Consider the following 19,827-nt stretch of genomic DNA (forward strand, 5'->3'; position numbering starts at 1 on the left):
GTTTGGGGAGGTATTTCCAGAACTTAGGGAATAGATTGTTGAAGGCATCGCCACCAGTTTTGGGATAAAGGATACATAAACACACTCACATACACACAAGATGAGTCATGGGATAGTTATCAGAAATGGAACCTGTAGTATTGTTATTAAATCCATTTGATAACAAACTAGAAAAGATTTCTGAGCTTCAAATCATGTATTGATTAGTCATTTCACTAGATTACTTGCACCTGGTCATCACACAAACACTTCCCAGATCAGTGGCAGCAGTCAGGGAACTTCCTGTACTTAACTATGGTTATGGAATTGCACCAATATTGATCCTGATTGTCTCTCTCCCATGTGATGCGGAGCCCAAGTTTAGTGCTGGCTGAGATCAGCTAACTTGACAGGGACTGGGATTGGAACCCTGAACTGCTCTGGTCTATTTTTTTCAGGATACACTGTGCATTTACCCACTGAATTATTGAAGGAGCTGTCATTTCATTGTTTAATTTTTTTAAAGCTCAATGACGGCAAAGATCGTGGGTAAAATACAGCAGTGCAATAAAATGAAGGAAAGATGGGATGTGCCTCAAACGTAAAAGAAAAAGTAAAAGATGAGCCAGGTCCATTTTTGAAAAAGAGCAAAGGAGATAGATATCAAACTAAAAAAAGCTTACATTTCTATAGCACCTTTCATGACCTCCGGACATCCCAAAGTGCTTTACTGCCAATTTTCGCACAGCAAACTCCCTTAAACAGCAATGTGATAATGGCCAGATAACCTGTTTTTAATGATGTTGGTTGAGGGATAAATATTGGACCTGGACGCTGTGGAGAACTACCCTTCTCTTCTTTGAAATACTGTTGTGTGATCTTTTATATCCGCCCAAGAGGACAGGCAGGGCCTTGGTTTAACATCTCATCCAAAAGACAGCACTTCTGATATTGCAGCACTCCCTCACTGGAGTCTCAGCCAGACTTCTGTGCTAAATAAATGGAGTGGGACTTAAAGCCAAGACCTTCTTGTAAACTTGCTCAGAAGATATCACAATGGTTGCATGTGACCAGAGAGTTCCGATCCATTCAGCAAATGGAAGAAGGACACTGAAAAGGAGTTAAGTTTGTTAAATCCAGGGTTTAAAGGGGCAGCTCACCTTTTTAATTTGCTTCCTCCCTGCACACTTCTTTTTAAAAATTTGATGCATGAGAAATCCATTATAATGAACTACACTCAATACAAATAGTAGCCCATTCCCTAGTATCCCTAGCACTTTGAGAGAACCACTGAAAAAAAATGTAGTATGATCCCATTGAATGCCTGCAATTGGTAACACACTCCCAGTCTATCCCTAAAATATTGACACACTCCCAGGTACACCCTGGCAAATACTGACACACCCAGGGTTTTTAAAAAATCATTCTCGGGATGTGGGCATCACTGGCGAGGCCAGCAGTTACTGTCCATCCCTAATTGCTCTTCAGAAGGTGGTGGTGAGCCGCTTTCTTGAACTGCTGCCATCCATGTGGTGAAGGTACTCTTACAGTACAGTAGAGTAGGGAGTTTCAGGATTTTCACCCAGCAACAATGAAGGAACAGTGATATATTTCCATGTTAGGATGGTGTGTGACTTGGAAGTAATGATGTTCCAATGCATCAGGGTGCTTCTAGGTGGTGGAGATTGCAGGTTTGGAAGATGCTATCGAAGAAGCCTTGGTGAGGTACTGCAGTACATCCTAAGATGGTACACCTGGCTAAGTAGCATAGTGGTTATGTTACTGCACCAGTAATCCAGAGAATGCAAGTTGAAATTCCACCATGGTAGTTTGTAAATTTGAATTCAGTTTAAATAAATCAGGAGTAAAAAGCTGAAAATAGTAAAAGTGACATGAAGCTGTCAGATAGTGGTAAAAATTCAACTGTTTTTTTTAACGTACTTTAGGGAAAGAAACCTGTTGTCCATACCAGTCTGATCTATATGCGACTCCAGTCTCACACCAAAGTGGTTGATTCTTAACATCCCTCTGAAATGGCCCAGCAAGCCATGCAATTGAATCAAATCACTACTCCCAGGGTCTCCCTACAAATATTGACACACTCCCAGAAACCTCCAGCAAATATGGACACACTCCCCCCCCCCCCCCCCCCCCCCACCATCCCGCAGGAAAAGTAAGGTTGCCATTTTAGATGAATCACATACAAAATGATGTCAGCAACATAATGTTTCTATAAAAAGGCAGATTCCTTCCCCCTCCCCCACAAATGCAGGTTCCTATGGGGGACAAAAGTCAACGGCAAAAATATTTTCAACACATTTGAAAATGAGAGGGTGGTGGTAGAAACAAGGAATGGATAAACCTGAACATGGAATGTTCAAATGAATTAGTGTCCATCATGGTTAGCTGGCCAGCTCATGTCCATCAGCTGAATAAGAGGTGGTCTATTCTCGGTTATAGAATCACAGTAGTGTGTGGATCCCATGCTCTCCCAGTGCAGCAAACCCCAAGCTGATATATTATGAAGGAATGCGACCGCAGATTACATAAATACACTATGGTATAAAAGCTCTTTTTATTTTCTTAACATTATTGCTACATAAATATTATTTTGTTAATGTGCCAGGAGTAATTTACTCAGCATGTGTTCGCACAATGCTCTTCACAGCTCACAGGGTTTACTGTGTTGTGTTAATAGCCTAATAAAATGCACAGCCTCAACATACAAGGCCACTGGGCGCAGAAATGTGTCTTTTGTAAGCTTTGGATTGAAAAAAACTCTCAAATTCTACCTGACAGCAATTCGTTTTCCAACCGTCTTGTTCTCCCTGCTACTGTTTAATGAAGGTGGGCAGAACATTCACCTGGCAGAGCTGACATAGAATGATAACGAGGATAACGAGAATGATTTACAAGGATGCTGCTAGGACTGGAAAAATGCAGTAATGAGGAAAGATTGGATAGGCTGTGGTTGTTCTCCTTGGAACAGAGAAGGTTGAGGGGAGATTTGATTAAAATGTACAAAATTGTAAGGGGCCTGGATAAAGTGGAGGTGAAGGACCTATTTACCTTAGCAGAGAGGTCACTGACTAGGGGGCATAGATTTAAAGTGATTGGTAGAAAAATTAGAGGAGAGATGACGAAAAGCTTTTTCACCCAGAGGGTGGTGGGGTTCTGGAACTCACTGCCTGAAAGGGTAGTTGAGGCAGAACCCCTCAACTCATTCAAAAGGTGTCTGGATATGCAGCTCAAGTGCCGTAACCTGCAGAGCTATGGACCAAGTGCTGGAAGGTGGGATTAGACTTGGTGGCTTGTTTTTTGGTCGACGCAGACACGATGGACCAAGTGGCCTCTTTCTGTGCTGTAAACTTTCTATGATAAGCACAGAAGGAGGCCATTTGATGCATTGTACTTGCACCAGCTAGTCCCACAGTCCCCCACCAATGCTCTTTTCCCATATTTCTGCAAATTTTTAACTTGCCATTTAAAGGGGCACTCCAGTCCTGGAAACCTTTTGTGAAGAGGAATCTCGCAGGTTTCAAATGGAGGTTTCCTTGCTTCTCCCGACGAAACCCATGTGAGTTTTCACATTCCAAGATTTGGGCACACTGTCTAGGCTGGCATTTCAGGGCAGTATTGAGGCAGTGCCATATTGCCATAGTGCCATCCTTCAAGCCAAATATTAAACCGAGGTCCAGGCTTTCTGTTCCAGTGGGAGTTGAAGATCAAACAGGAGCAGGGAACTGTCCAATGGCCCAGTTGACACCGTGAGAAATGGATTCATTGATCATTTGTTTCTGTTTGTGGAACCTTGCTCTGCACAAATTGGCTGCAATATCTGTCTACGTAAGAGCACATAACAGCAGTGTCTGCACTTCAAAGAAATTCACTGGTGGCTAACTTTAACGCAGCTCATTGGGTGGGAATCCCATGGGATCAGGTGGAACGCTGTGTTGCGACCAGGTGAGAAAGGTGTCTAGGGGTCTTTTGCTGTCTTTACCTGGTTTTGTTGTAACAGGGTTTTATTTTTAAACACACTGTGTTTTGAGCTCCCCCCTTTTTGTGAATCCTTGTTCACAGCTTTCCAATGATAAGACAAAGAAACCAACACACCAGGTTTTCTCAGGTTTAAAGGAGAAAAGTGAAGTTTATTAAAACCTAGACTCTAATATGGTTTATGCTTACAGATATACGACACACCTATGCTAGCATGCACATGCGATATACACATGCAGTTAGGGACAGAAAATAGGAGAGGAAAGTATAGTAGAGGGGTTTGAGGCAATTTCAGAAGAGTTTCTTGATTACTGTGCTTCAAGCTCACTTCATTGTAGGTAGTCTTGCTTTTCGTTGGGGCCCAGTATTCTTAAACTTTGTTCACGTAGGAGACTTTTCTCTCTTTGAGGTTCATGTGTTTTCTCAAGATTCAGTTCCCTGAGAGATGAGCAGGCAGGAGAGAGGTCTTCTCAAACCAGGAGCTTTCTGAGTTCAAATCCCTTGTTGGCAGTCCAAATCGCAAAAACCAGTTAGTCGTGTGACTAAAACTGGTCTGACCACTTCTTTTGTGTTTGTGGATTCTGCTATCTTAGCAGTCAACCTGGAATGCTAACTCCCCCCACCTTCAATGTCTGGTAATCAAAGGTCCATTGTTGGTTGGTCAGGACATGGTCCTTTGTCCCTTGTTCCAACTCTGCTAGTTACTATGCAAATATCTTTCCAGTCAGGGGCTTGCAGTTTTAAGTTTTAATGTTCATGTGGCGAAATCATGTGTGCCTCAGTCTTGGCAGGTGGGGGCGTTTCCCTGACAGCTGGCTTCACACCCCACGCGGTATTACTTTCCACCTCCTTCAATGGAGAATAAACTTGGACAGATGGAAAACCAGAGTTGCACTCAATCCCATCAGTTTCCCAACCAGCGGGTTAAGTTAAAATTACTCCCTACATCTTTCTTTTTCTGAAGAGTAGTTATGCCACACAGACCAGGCTAGTCCCATGTACAAATCCTAATTAGGGAGTTGGCCAAGTTTGGCCAGGCTGACATATGTCTACCCTGACTCAGTGGGTAACATTTTTGCCTCCGGGTGAGAAAGTTGGGAGTTAAATTCCTACTCCAGAGACTGAACACAAAATTGAGGCCAACACTGCCACTGTAGTACTGAGGGAGTGTGCACTATTGGAGATGCCCTCTTTCGGATGAAACGTTATACTGATCCCACAGCACTATTTTGAAGAAGAGCAGGGGAATTCTGGTATCCTGGCCAATATTTATCCCTCAATCAACATTACAAAAACAGATTATCTGGTTATTATCTTACTGCTCTTTGTGGGACAGTGCTGTGCGCAAATCGGCTGAAGCATTTGCCTACATTGAAACTGGGATCGCTATGGGACTGTAACCGAGTAGGAGATGGTGCCTTCGGGAGAAATAGGGAAAAAGCAGGACCGCTAAATAAATAAAAAGGAACCTTTTAAGAGAAAGTCATTATCAGGATGCCTTTTAGAGAGGGAATCGACAGTATCCCCTGTGTTAGAGGAGTCCTACCATTTCAACCTTTTGATCTTCAGAATACCTTGCAGCGAGGGAGTCATGCACAATGTGGACAGTGTGCACTTACATGCAATGTTCTTGCACACATATGCACGTAATATGCAATCACACACACACACAAACATACATCATGCATTCGCACACATGCTCCCGACAAGTTTCTTCAGCAGCCTCCACCGCGGTGGTGGGGGAGACTCATAAATGCTTCAGATTTGACAAGCAACATTGAATTACGCACGGGCATGAAACTATTAACATTAATAGACTGAGACTAATGCCTTAATAATGATTGAGGGCAAGAGTTTGGGGGGGTGGTGGGGGGAGGTGGGTCAGTTGCCTAATCAAACTTTTACTGCAAATTCCACGTCTCAGGGTGTCGGGGCTGATGAATGTGGCTGCGAGATCCATCATACCTCACTGTGAGCCATGTACATAAATATATCAATAGTGGCTTTATGTGTGAGTTAGTGCGGTGTTTATGTCACCGCTGGGGACAATGCCGAATTCAGTTCAGCAACTGTTCAGAGACTAAAAAAAATCTGCTAACGTGCAAGTGAGTTTAACAAATTAGCTGATTGATGCTTCGGAGTTAGCTGTGCAGCAGCCCTAACAAGCGGAGGTCAAAACATCAGCTACCAAGGGACAGGGTGAACATAACCTTCTGTGTAGCCACTGACTGCCTGGGGTCTACTCAAGTGCCAGCAGCCTGTCACTCAACAACATATGTAATTACTCTGCCGTGGAAGGGGCTGTGTGGGATTTTTAAAAAAAACTAAATCATTTTTTTCCAAAATAAATTGTGAAATAGGACACAAGGGATTCACACCCTTCAAGCATAACATGAGTAGTGTTTTTGTAATGAAGCAGCCAAGCCAGCCTCTGGAGCAGAGCCTAATTCCATAAAGATTGTGACTCACAGAACTTCAGCTTGGTGTCAAACCTGAGAAATTACAATCCTGCTCCTGCGGAACACAGAGCCTCAATGTTAGAATCATTTAGGCAATTAAAAAATAAATAAATAGTCTTTTTTTAAAAAAAGTACTTACAGTAGCTGTGTATGAAACTTATGTGAGCCCTCGGCAGGAGTGACAGGCTATATTGATGCACGTTCTGTCTTTTCAAAAGGAGTCCTGAATTACTGAAGTATATTGGGTCACAGCACTGAGCTTCTACCATAAATACCGATGATTGCAAGATTAGAAATTTCTTGTGTCAGTCAGGTTCAGTGGGTAGCACTCTCGACTCTGAGTCAGAAGCTTGTGGGTTCAATCCCCGCTGCACAGACTGCACTTAATCTAGGTTGATACTCCCAGTGCTATACTGAGGGAGCGCTGCAGTTTCGGAGGTGCTGTCTTTCAGATGAGATATCAAATGGAGGCGCCTCTGGTGGATGTAAAAGATCCCATGGCACTATTTCAAATAAGAGCAGGAGAGTTCTCCCTGGTGTTAACCCAATGTTTATCCATCAATCAACATCACTAAAGCAGATTATTTGGTCATTGTAGGAGCTTGCTTTATGCAAATTGGCTGCTGTGTTTGCTACATTAAAACACTTCAAAAGTAGTCCATTGGTTGTAAAGCACTTTGGAAGATTGTGAAAGGTGCTATGTAAATACAAGTCTCTTTATTCTTCCTTTTGTGTCTCTGGTTGGAGCTAAATGGAGGGCAGGAGGAATGGTCATCTTACATACTTTGGGATGTTAGGAAAATTCTTTACTTCTTTATACAATCCAGTGGGATTGTTTTTGGAACATTATGAGAAAGAGCTGGCATGGACATGCTGGACTAAATGGTCTCCTTCTATGGGTCATAGCCTTCCTTCAACTTCCTTCCTGGCTGGTTTCTTTCCTAGTGCAATATTTTCCACAAAGATTGTGCAGCCAGCAGCTACGCCAGTGCCATCCCAACGGCTGTTCCTCGCTGTGCTGTCAATTTGAAATGGCAACTTTCCCTTCCTGATTTCAGCCCAGACCCCCACTGCAGGTTCAAAAATAAGAGATAGAGGAGATTTAAAACTAGGAGCAAAAACAGCAGGGGAGAGTGGCCATTTTAAATATGCCAGCACGGGAGGAGTGGTTAGGAATGAGCTGGTCGAAAGGGGAAAACCAAGAACAAATGGCCTCCAGAGATGAATTATAGCAGAAAAAAGCTTGGTAATGTTGGCTCTGCTGTTAGAGAATGAGGTCTTGTGATATGAGTTCCATCTTTTATGTACGTCACCTTGTAAGCAAGGTGCAAGTTGAATATCCTATGTGATGCCTCACAGTGAGATCCCCAATTACAACTATCCAATTGAGGGGAAGAATGGGCTTGATTTGCAGCATTTTCCCCAAGAGAAGGGAAATTGAGAGGATAGTTGCCCCCTGACCCTACATTCTTCAAGCCAGTGGGGAGGAGCTTCAACGATGGGAGTCTGAAAGCAAGTTGGCCTGGGTATGAAATGTGATACAGAGAAATCTTGAATGTTCAACCTTTCCCACCACTCTCTCCTCTGATGTTTTTTCCTCCTTTTCCCTTTCAGATCTTAAATCATGGTATGATGCAGTTCCAATGGGGCTGGGTATCATCCAGGAGCTTACTGAAATAGCCATTCTTCCTGTGTGAGGCTAGAATTGCAACTGTTAGTATTCAAAACAAAGGTCCAATAGAGAAGCAAGTTCAGCCCAGATTGCATTGCCCAATTCCAGTGCACCAGAGAGAAATAACCTCAGACTATCTAGATCGAATTGGATGTCATCCATTTAAACCCTATGACACAATGGTTTAAAAAACAAACATCATCAACAAGACTCTCATAGCAAGTTAAGTAGTTCCAACATATTCTGATTGACGTTTACATTTTTCATTTCTTTTACAGTCCACATTAGTTGGATTTTTTAATGGAAACTATTTCCTCTTCAGTTCAGTCCATCATTATTTTGATGTGAAGGGGGTTGTCTACTGCAGCCAAATGTCAATGTTGACACTAATGAAACAAAGAAAGCAGCTGGCATTAGTAGCCCAAAGAAGAAGCAGACCCTGTGGAGATTTCAATGGACATTTACAGGCACAGCTAATAGGTGGATGGATGTCTGAAGGTGGGGGAACACAAGAACACAAGAAATAAGAGCAGGAGTAGATCATATGGCCCACCGATCTTAGGCTTCAACTGCACTTTCCCGCCTGCTCCCCATATTGATTCCCTGAGAGACGAAAAATCTGTCTATCCCAGCTCCCAGCCTTAAATATATTCAACGATGGAGCATCCACAACCCTCTGGAGTAGAGAATTCCAAAGATTTACAACCCTTTCAATCAAGTAATTTCTCCTCATCTCAATCTTAAATGATCGGCCCCTTATCCTGAGACTGTGCCCCCATGTTTAAGATTCCTCGACCAGTGGAAATAACATCTCAGTGTCTACTCTATCCCGGCTATTCTGAATCTTACATGTTTCAATGAGATCGCCTCTCATTCTTCTAAACTCCAGAGAATATAGGCCCAATTTACTCAGCCTCGCATCATAGAACAGCCCCCTCATCCCAGGGGCCAATTTAGTGAACCTTCGCTGTACCACCTCCAATGCAAATATATCCTTTCTTAAATGTCGAGACCAAAACTGCACACAGTACTCCAGATGTTGTCTAACCAAAACCTTGTACAATTATAGCAAGGATTCTTTATTCCTGTACTCCAATCCCCTTGCAATAAAGGCCAATATGTCATTTGCCTTCCTAATTGCTTGCTGAACCAGCCTGCTAACTTAAATAAAAGCAAAATACTGCGGATGCTGGAAATCTGAAACAAAAACAAGAAATGCTGGATTCACTCAGCAGGTCTGGCAGCATCTGTGGAAAGAGAAGCAGAGTTAACGTTTCGAAGAAGGGTCACTGACCCGAAACGTTAACTCTGCTTCTCTTTCCACAGATGCTGCCAGACCTGCTGAGTGAATCCAGCATTTCTTGTTTTTGTTTCAGCCTGCTAACTTTCTACGTTTCTTGTACAAGCACACCCAAGTCTCTTTGAACATCAACACTTACAAATTTCATATCATTTAAAAAATATTCTGCTTTTCTATTCTACTCCATCTGCCATCCTGTTGCTCACACACTTAACCTATTTATATCTCTTTGCAGCCTCTCTGTGTGTCCGCCACAGCTTACCTTTCCACCTACCTTTGTATCATCAGCAAACTTAGATATATTACTTTCTGACTCTTCATCTAAGTCATTAATATAGATTGTAAATAGCTGAGGCCCCAGCATTGATCCTTGTGGCACTCCACTGTTCACTGCCTGCCAACTTGAAAATGCCCCATTTATGCCCACTCTTTGCTTCCTGTCTGTCTCTATCCATGTTATTATATTACCCCCAACTCCATGAGCCCTTATCTTGCCTATTAACCTTTTGTGTGGCACCTTATCAAATATTTTTTGGAAGTCCAGGTATACTACATCTACTGGTTCCCCTTTATCTATGCTACAAGTTACATCCTCAAAAAACTCTAATAAATTTGTCAAACAGGATTTCCCTTTAGTAAAACCATGTTGCCTTGTTCTAACCATACTGTGCTTTTCTAAATGTGTTGTTATTACTTCCTTAATAATAGATTCCAGCATTTTCCCAACGACTGATGTTAGGCTAACTGACCTGTAGTTCCCCATTTTCTCTCTTCCTCCTTTCATGAAAAGTGGTGAAACATTTGCCAACTTCCAATCTGATGGGACCATTCCCGGATCTAAGGAATTTTGGAAAATCATAGCTAGCGCATCCACTATCTGCCATTAGGTCCCAGGGATTTGTCAGATTTTAGTTCCTTAAGTTTTTCCAATACATTTTCTCAGCTGATATTCATTTCCTTAATTTCCTCACTCTTTTTAGCCTCTAGGTTACTGTCTATTTCTGGTATGAAACTTATATCTTCTACTGTAAAGACAGACAAAATATTTCTTCAGTGCCTCTGCCATTTCCTCATTCACTAATTTCTCCTGTCTCTGCTTCTATGGGAATAAAATTTATTTTTGCTACTCTCTTCCTTTTTATCTACCTGTAAAAGCTCTTACAATCTGCTTTTAGATTGGCTGGCTAATTTACTCATTCTATTTTTTTCTTTATTATCAACTTTTTGGTGGCCCTTTTCTGGTTTCTAAAACACTCCCAATCCGCAGACTTGCCACTCATTTTTTGCAACATTGTAAGCCTCTTCTTTTAATCTAATGCTATCCTTAACTTCCTGAGTGAGCCACTGATATGTCTTTCTTGCTGAGTTTTTGCTTTTCAATGGAATGTATTTTTGTTAAACATTTTGAATTGTTTCACTTACTATCATACCTTTTTGTCTATTTACCCAATTTATCTCAGCCAGTTCTCCCCTCATACCTACATAATTGGCTTTGTTTAAGTTTAAGATTCTTGTTTGTGATTGAAGTATGTCACTTTCAAACTTAACATGGAATTCATTGGTATTATGATCACCATTTCCCAGTGGATCATTTACTGTGACATTATTAATTAACCTTGCTTCATTACACAATACTAGATCTAAGATACCTTTATTCTTAGTCTGTTCCACAACATATTGCTCCAAAAACTGTCCTAAAAACATTCTACAAACTCATCTTCTACACCACTCTTGCCAATTTCATTGTCCCAGTCTATGTGAAGATTGCAGTCCCCCAAAATTACTACACTGCCTTTGTTACAAGCTCCAGTAATTTCTTGTTTAATGCTCTGTCCAATGGTATAACTACTGTTGGGGGCCTATACACTACTCCCACCAGTGTTTTCTGATTCTTGCTATTCCTAATTTCCACCCATACTGATTCTACTTCATGATGTTTTGATCCTTTCTCACTAATGTCTGAAGTTGGGGGGGATGAAAGGAAAGATAGCAACAGGAAGATAGAGATGCAGATTGTTCAATAACATCCAGAAATGATTAGAAGTCAAGAAAGTCAACCAGGTTCTACAACTGACTCAAGATTCTGGGATTTACTTGATGGAATTGTTAATCTGCTGGTCAAAAATTAGCACCTAAAAAAGAGGCAATGAAAAATCTAGGTGAAGGAACAAGTCCCATTGTGCTGGGGACTTCCCAGGTTTGAAAAGTAGATGCGAGAAATCAGTAATTAGTGATTAGATGCCTCCAATGTTCCATATTAAAAGGCTGTAGGTTATAGGAGGAAGAGAGATGGAGAGTTGAGGAGGTCTGTAGCTTTTAGGTCCCCGGAAAGAAAGAATTATAGCAGCAGACAGTGTGAGGAGTTTGGTTGCAAAGGGCAGATATTGCATTTTTTTGCACAAGGGATTAAATAATCATCTAGGCCGAGCTTATTGAGGAAGATCAGATGCGGTGATCACATGAAATGGAACCTTGTCTTTTTAAGTTAATCGAGATACTGGATTGTAGTCGCTTTGTGACTCAACACTGTGTCCAGGGTCATGAAACGATTTTAGAAACCAAGAGCTTCCAAATCCTTTGCAAAGCCACACTTGGACTGGGAGATTCAGTGGAATCTGTTGACTCTGAGGTGGTGGTGTGAAGTTGGGCAGTTGCTAGCAACCTGGAACTACAGCAAAAGTCTCTCCCTACTTCAGCACCAATTAGCAGTCTCATTCAGGAGAGGTAGCAGGAAGGCTGGTATGGGAAACTGAAGTATAATATTGGTTCAGCAGAGGCACTGTTCTGAGGTTAAGGCTGAGGCACATTAGAGGAAGCTTTGTCTACGGTGAGCTATGTCAGATCTGACCTTGGGATTTCTTGGCACTGACACAGGGTGCTTGTAATGGGAAAAGATTCCATTTTCCATCTTGATAAAAAGGAAATCTAATCAATGGAATCCCTTTAAGGAGACATCTTGGGGAGAAGGGTAGCACACAGACTTCCATTTGAAGCAACATCACAAAGCTCCACTTCAGCAACCCCATGAGTGGGAACAGGTGGGCTATGAGTCATTATTGAGGTGGGGATTCTACACAAAGGGAGGAAGTTCCGCCAACCCCATTCCATTTTCCTGGCTTGGGGCTCATCCTGACTGCACAGCAAACTCTGGCAGAATTTCCACTATCAGAAGATGGCTACAAGGTTCCCACTGAAGCCATTGGCCAAGGTTCAGCCTTTCAGGAGGGAAATGCTGGCTTGGTGGGAGAGGAGGCAGCTACAGGGCCCTGCCCCTCTTCTGGGGAATCTTAAGGCCTTTATCGCCGCTTCACGGGGTCTACCGCCACCTTAAACATCACCATATTGCCACTCAACAGTAAATAGAACAAATGAGAGGGAAATTCTCTGGGGACCAGGGCTATTTTCACACAGCGCGCAAGGAAGGAATAACCAGCTCCAGCAGACACAGGGAGTAAGAAATCCCATTCGTGGTGGCACTAGGCCTCACCACCTGAATTTTCACAAGTTTTCAGGTAAGATCATAGCAGGCGGGGCTCACAAAGAAGAATTACTCGCAAAAATCACCTCTTAGCTGCTACTAATCAGCAGTTTTTAAAATGTCTATGTGGAAGCACTGTAACAATACCCCTCTGAATAGAATGTTGGTTACTATATTAAAGGTTTTTTGTAACATTATATGAAATTTAAAAGTCAAATTCCAAAGTTTTTTTGTACTTTAGCTACAAAGCTGCATTTATTTTATTTACATTTCAACTCAGTGCTCTGAAAAAGTAGAAATGAAAATCTGCTCTTAAGATTACCACCCAAGAAAGGTGAAAATTACCCTCGATATGTTTCATTTTAACAAAGGATAGGATGTCTGTCACATCCACATTCCTAGATAGTTGCTTTATTAACGTGAGACATATTTTCATGCAGAGGTGTAATGTAGAATTATGTGAAGGGAGTGGAGAGTAATATTGGGCAGGGTGTGAAACTAACACTCCACCCATCCCATCAGTTTCTCAATGGGCAGTTCAGGCTAAAATTATCCCCCCGGACCTTCTGATGTCACTAGTCATTTTAATGTCTCTTTCTCTTTTGGGCCTCCTTATCTCGAGAGACAATGGATACGCGCCTGGAGGTGGTCAGTGGTTTGTGAAGCAGCGCCTGGAGTGGCTATAAAGGCCAATGCTGGAGTAACAGGCTCTTCCACAGGTGCTGCAGAGAAATTTGTTTGTTGGGGCTGTTGCACAGTTGGCTCTCCCCTTGCGCCTCTGTCTTTTTTCCTGCCAACTACTAAGTCTCTTCGACTCGCCACAATTTAGCCCTGTCTTTATGGCTGCCCGCCAGCTCTGGCGAATGCTGGCAACTGACTCCCACGACTTGTGATTTTAATGTACAAGCACTGTTTCTCCTCATTTCAGCTTTCTTAAATGTAAAGCTTCTTGCATTTGATCAAGACAAGCAAGATCAGTCGATACCTAAAACAAAACTAACATGTCACAGTGCTCCGATGCAGTGGAGAGACTCTGACAATTTGCTACATGTACAGATGTAGAATTTTGTGACTCTAGTGAACAATTTATTTTATGCAACTGGAATACTCAATCTTTGCTGCTAGGTGTCACTAGTAAGTTTACATTGTGCTCCCCTGACATCTACTGGTATAAATCAGATTCTACAGCAAAGCAATGCTACAAAATATCTTCGACATTAAAAAGGAAAACAATGAACACATTGAAACCACAAATATTCTTCATAATTGAAGGAAGCTTCCTGGTGACAGTGAACATAATAATCAAGATTCTACAAATCTGCTTGCAACAAATGTTTTACATGAACTTCACAAACTTCTCAGTTTAAACTGAAAGTTTAAAAAATATAAATTCTGGCAGCTCCAATCTGCTGCTGGTTTCTTGATCTGACAGCCAGTCTCTCTCACACACACACATCCATTCTCCCCTAAACACTGCCCCCCCCCCCCCCCCACCGCTTCACCCAGCAACTCCTGCAGACACATACATTCTCCTTCTTTCCTAGTTACATTTAAACCCCTTAAGGAATAAATTTAGAATCTCAATTGGAGTGATTAATTTTCCATTTCAGGTCAAGTCAACAACAACAACTTGTATTTAGTTACATCACATCAACCTCTCAACAGCTGAAAAGAGTGAGGGAAAAAAATTAAGAAATTCCATAACAAACAAAAAAAAACAGGAGCACAGTCCTGATGATAAAAATGTTTGGCAAACCTTTTTTCAATGTGTTTGCAAACACCTGATGTCATTTCATAAATCCTACTAGAATGCATCACTGCTTCATGACATTACAGCAACTAAAATGATTACTGGCGAAGGGGGCTGTAGATTCCTGGCCTTTTCTCACAGTGATCAAAGCTTAGCTGAAAAGCAGCTCAATCCTAATGGCCTCTGCAATCAAAATGAGCCACCAGTTTTTATGTTTTAGTTTTAATGTGCACCAGAAAAATGCACACCTCGCCACCTTAAAGCAGTACTGCCCCTGAAATATCACAGATTTCTTCTTTCCTAAAAAAGAGTTTGGCAATTAAAAAAAATTTATTAAAAATATACTGTTATTCAATTTTTCACAGTGGGCATACATTTTGGTATAACTACTTACTTTTTTCACCTCCACTCTCCATATCCAAGTCCCACCATAGATCTTTCAAGAAGAAGGCCATTCAACACATTTTGCATTTGCTAGTTCTTCACCAGACTGATCCCACTCTCTCTCTCTCTCTCTAGTAGCCTTGTATCTTCCTCTGGTTCAAATATTTATCCAATTTTCCTCCTTAAAAGAGGTAATGCTGTCTGCCTCAACCTGTGGTAAAAACATTCTACACTCTGACAACCCTCTGCGTAAAGAAATTTCTCCTAATCTCTCCCTACCAACCTAGAGCTAGAATTCAGGATGACACAACGTGAAGATAAGTGATGGAAGTGTGCCATCCTCTGTGAAAACCTGAGCCTCACAAAGTGATATGATCATTCTTATTGTAGCGAAGGCAGGCTGGTCACACTGCATCGTTGTAATGAGAACGTCACACACAAGCCATGGCACAATGAATTTTGCATCATCGTGTCACAGGATTAGACAAACAACAGCAAATCAAATGATTAGAAACGGTTGCCTGGGGGTCTTCTTGGCATTTCTTCGTGGACAAAGATTTTGGGAAGGTTGTAGTCATCGGTTGCAGGCCTGCTGGTGGCTAGTCAGGCCTATCTGTGACCAGAAATTCTCCCAGAGCAGGTACAAGTGAAGGTGTAGTCGCTGCTGGGGGCAATTGGATCTATCCTTCTCCTTTTCTCTTTCATGCTGGTTCTTCGCTCAGTCTCCAAGGTGTCTGTAGCCCTCCTGATGTAGCATCTCCAGACATCACGATCTAAGGCCTGCACTCCCCACTGGCAATGGTCAATGTAGCACAGAGAGAGGGACTTCTTCAGGGAGTCCTTGAAAAATTTGCATGGAGGCCCTCTGTTCCTTTTACTCATGGACAGCTCTCCATACAACACAATCTTGGGCAAGCGACTGTCGTCCATCCGGGCAACGTGACCTGTCCAACGCAGTTGGCTTTGCAGGAGAATGGCCTCAATGCTGGTGATATTGGCTGTTTCCAGGACTTCAATGTTTGTGTGCGGTCCTGCCAGCGGATCTTGATCGTGCTGCAGAGGCAGGGCTGATGGAAGTGCTCTAGAAAACATACATGACAGTGGTATAGGACCCATGACTCGGTGCCATACAGAAGGGTGGTGAGGGCTATGGCTTTGTACACTTTGAGTTTGGTCTGTGCTCTGAGGCTGTGGTTGCTCCACACACGTTTGTAGAGTCTGCCGAATGTACTGTTTGCTTTTGAGAGCCTATTGTCCACTTCCTTGTCTATGGTGGCATCAAACAAGATGATGTTCCCCAAATAAGTAAATTGCTTGACGGCATTTAGCTCGGTTCCCTCGATGATAATGTTTAGTGGTCTATATTCTTCTTGGGGTGCAGGCTGAAGCAGGACTTCAGTTTTCTTTAATCTGATTTTTAGACCAAAGAATTTTGCCACCTCAGAAACATGTGTTGTTATACGTTGCAGGTCTGACTGACTGTGGGCCAGGAGAGCACAGTCATCGGCAAAAAGAAGCTCACGGATGAGTTTTTCTTGTGTCTTTGTTTGAGCCTGAAGACACCTGAGATTGAAAAGGCCTCCCTCAGTCTGGAAGTGTGCATAAACTCCCTCCTTAAGGTCTTCCGTTGCCTGCTGCAGCATTATGCTGAAAAAGATGGTGAATAGGGTCGGGGCCAGCACATGCCATTGGAGATATGGAAGGGACTTGAGAGGTCATTGTTTTGCTTGACTTGTCCATACTGATTTTCACAATGGCCAGGAACCTGGGTAGGCATCCAAGTTTGTCAAGGATTTTCCAAAGTCCATCGCTGCTGACGGTGTGAAATGCCTTGGTGAGGTCTACAAAAGTGGTGTACAAGTCTTTGTTTTGCTCACGACACTTTTCTTGTCATTGTCTGAGTGCAAACCGCATGTCTGTGGTGCCTCTGTTTGCTCTGAAATCACACTGGCTCTCTGGGAGGTTTTCTTCCGCAGTGGTAGGCACAAGCCTGTTCAGAAGTATTCTAGCCAGGATCTCCCCAGCAATAGAAAGGAGGGTGATCCCATGGTAGTTGGAGCAGCCTGATTTTTCTCCTTTGTTTTTGTACAAGCTGATGATAACGGCATTACGAAGATCCCGTGGAATCCTGTCCTGTTCCCAGCAGGCCATGAAAAACTCATAGAGCTTGGTGTACAGGGCACAGACACCATGCTTCAAGGCTTCGGGTGGAATTCCATCGGCTCCGGGGGCTTTGTTGTTCTTCATCTGGTTGATGGCGGTCACAGTTTCCTCCAGATTTGGGCTTTCATCCAGTTCTACTTTGACAGGCTTATCGTTGGATGCAATTGATGGCAGTATCATGCACTGTGCACTTGGCGCTGAAAAGAGTTTTCAGGACTGACTCCTGGTAATGTAACAAAATAATTGCTCCCCATGACAAATCCATTCTGCACCCTTCCCTGGTGAGTTTACCACATTGAAGATTCTCCTCCTGTCAATAAACTTTACCCTTCAATGAAATAAAGTTACTCTAGAAATATATTCAATGTAGAGATTTAATTTGAAATAAATTTGCTGGGGAAGGAGAAGGTAATGTTTTGCAATCAGAGGGAGAGGTAAAGATGGCAGATGTGAAGGGGAGGATTTATCTTATGACACCCAAAGACCGCAGCAGACCTTCAGAGAGGTGAGGCTGGGGTAGTGGGGGCATAAGAAATGAATGTAAATAGTATTTACTGTCAGATTGATTAATTACTATATTTAAAATCAAATGTATTTTAAAAGAAAAAATGTTTAGAATGATAGAGGAGGCCATTCGGTACATCATGCCGCCGGCTCTTTGTATGAGCTATCCAATTAGTTCCACTCCTCCGCTCTTTCCCCTTAGCTCTGCATTTTTTTTTCATTTCCAAATATATACCAATTTCCTTTTGAAATTAACTATTGAATCTGTTCCCACCACACTTCCAGATCGTGCAGTCCAGATCTTAACAATTCGTGGTATAAAAATTGTTTTCCTCATTTGCCCTGCTTTATGGCTTTTACTTTTGTAATCCTTCATCAAAACTCAGTTCTGTCTTTCTTTTCCTCCAGATGATGTCTGACCTGCTGTGTATTTGCAGCAAGTGCGACGCCAATGCCCCTTTAACAGGTTGATATTTAAGGCTCCTCATGGCATTCTGGTGAGTAAAACTGCGACCTCTAGGGGAAACATTCATAAACTGGAGGTAATCCGTTACAATCACAGATTGCTCTGTGTATTTAACGAAAAAAATTATAAGAAATTGGATAAATGCCTCGCGACCAAATAATTAAAATGAACACGAATCAATTGCCAAATAAGCAAAGGGTCCTTTCTTGCTGGTTTGGGGCAGTGTTGCTGAAATTCACCTTGTGTGTGTATATATATATATATATATATAAAGGGTTAGCGTCGCACGTCATCCAAGAGGTTTCCCTGCTGTCACTCTGCTGATACAGCCTGTCCGGACTCGCCCTGCACTGAATAACCAGAGCAACAGGAATATAGGCAACATTTAACACAGGTACAGCAGTAGATTAAACCCTCTCCAGCTGAAACTCCGCAATGTGCATATGTGGAAACCCCGCAACAGAGCGCAATACACCGCAAAATGGTCCACTGGATCTCAAAAATATCCCGAAACGCAAGTACGAATTAATTGTGAGAAATTGAAAATTAATTAATTTCTATGCACTTGCTCTATTTTACCCCCCAGTTTTACTTTGTAGGTTCAAAATGTTTTCAATAGAACGGTCTCCTTATTCCAATACTTAAACGTTACAGAACCCTCCAACTTTAATAATACCCGAGATTAAATACTTATGAATGTTGGCCTACATAGCAAGTCACATTTGGTTCATTGCATTTGGGACGGTTCTGAGGCGTGATAACGGGTTGTATAAACGCAAATTCTGCCCAACTATGGGAGAAAATTTGCCTTAAAACTGATGTTAAATGGCCTGAACTATACAAAAAAGGAATAAAAATTATTTTATTATAGTTAATAGATTTAAATAAAGGAACTTGGGGAAAGCTCGCAAACGAACTCTCCCAATTCCTTTCGATTCCGCTGCTTACCAGGGTCCTATCGAACCGATGGGGTTTGGAAGGTGTGGAGAAGCCGAGCAGTTCAATGGTCAGGAGTATGAGCGAGAAGGGCGACATCCCGCAGCACTTTGGATGGAGAGGGTGAGAGATTCCGGAAAAGGCTGTTCAAATGGTGTCAGTTTCCACGTTAAAAAGTTCCTCGGCTTGTCAATTTCAGTGTGAAGCTTTGCTGTTACTTGTTTATAATAATAAATCACCGCCCGTCGCTGGAGTATGTAAGATATGAATTATCTTTCTCTCCTTGGGGATATATATCAGTGCTGGCTGCCCAGCTGAAGCTCTTCTTTCAACCCCCGATGCCTGTGGCTTTGGTTGCCCGCACTCGGAGCTCTCACTCAGGGTGATCGCTGCCACTTTTAACGGGACTGTTTGGGACCAGTCGACCCACGTGGAAACGGAGCAAACCCACCCCCTCGGCCTCAACCCCGCCTCCCATTGTCTGCAAACCCTCCCCAACAACTTATTTTAAGTTCTATTCCTGCCCGGGTAAACCCCGCCTCTTGAATGGATGCAACAAGAGCACTCTTCCACGTGCAACCTAGCATTTGAGTCTAACCTTGTTACAGCATTGTAAAGGTTCGACCTTTTATTGTTCCTAATCACTCTTCACATCTCAATCAATATTTAAGTTTATCCTCTTTCCACCATAACACAATGTCAACCAAGAAAGAATGCGTTCACATCCTATGTAGGTCCCA

General features: G+C 42.4%; 1 protein-coding gene across 1 annotated transcript in view; it reads right to left on the bottom strand.

Annotated features, from left to right (window-relative positions):
- LOC137353003 (SPARC-related modular calcium-binding protein 1-like) overlaps window positions 1-19,186 on the bottom strand; it is a 125,881-nt gene extending 106,695 nt beyond the window's left edge. The window contains exon 1 of the mRNA XM_068018882.1: window positions 19,100-19,186. Within this exon, the coding sequence (XP_067874983.1) occupies window positions 19,100-19,186 (87 nt within the window). The remainder of the gene's footprint in view (window positions 1-19,099) is intronic.
- Between the last annotated feature and the right edge of the window lie 641 nt (window positions 19,187-19,827).

This window comes from Heterodontus francisci, chromosome 40, assembly GCF_036365525.1.
Source record: "Heterodontus francisci isolate sHetFra1 chromosome 40, sHetFra1.hap1, whole genome shotgun sequence".
Taxonomy (NCBI): Eukaryota; Metazoa; Chordata; class Chondrichthyes; order Heterodontiformes; family Heterodontidae; genus Heterodontus; species Heterodontus francisci.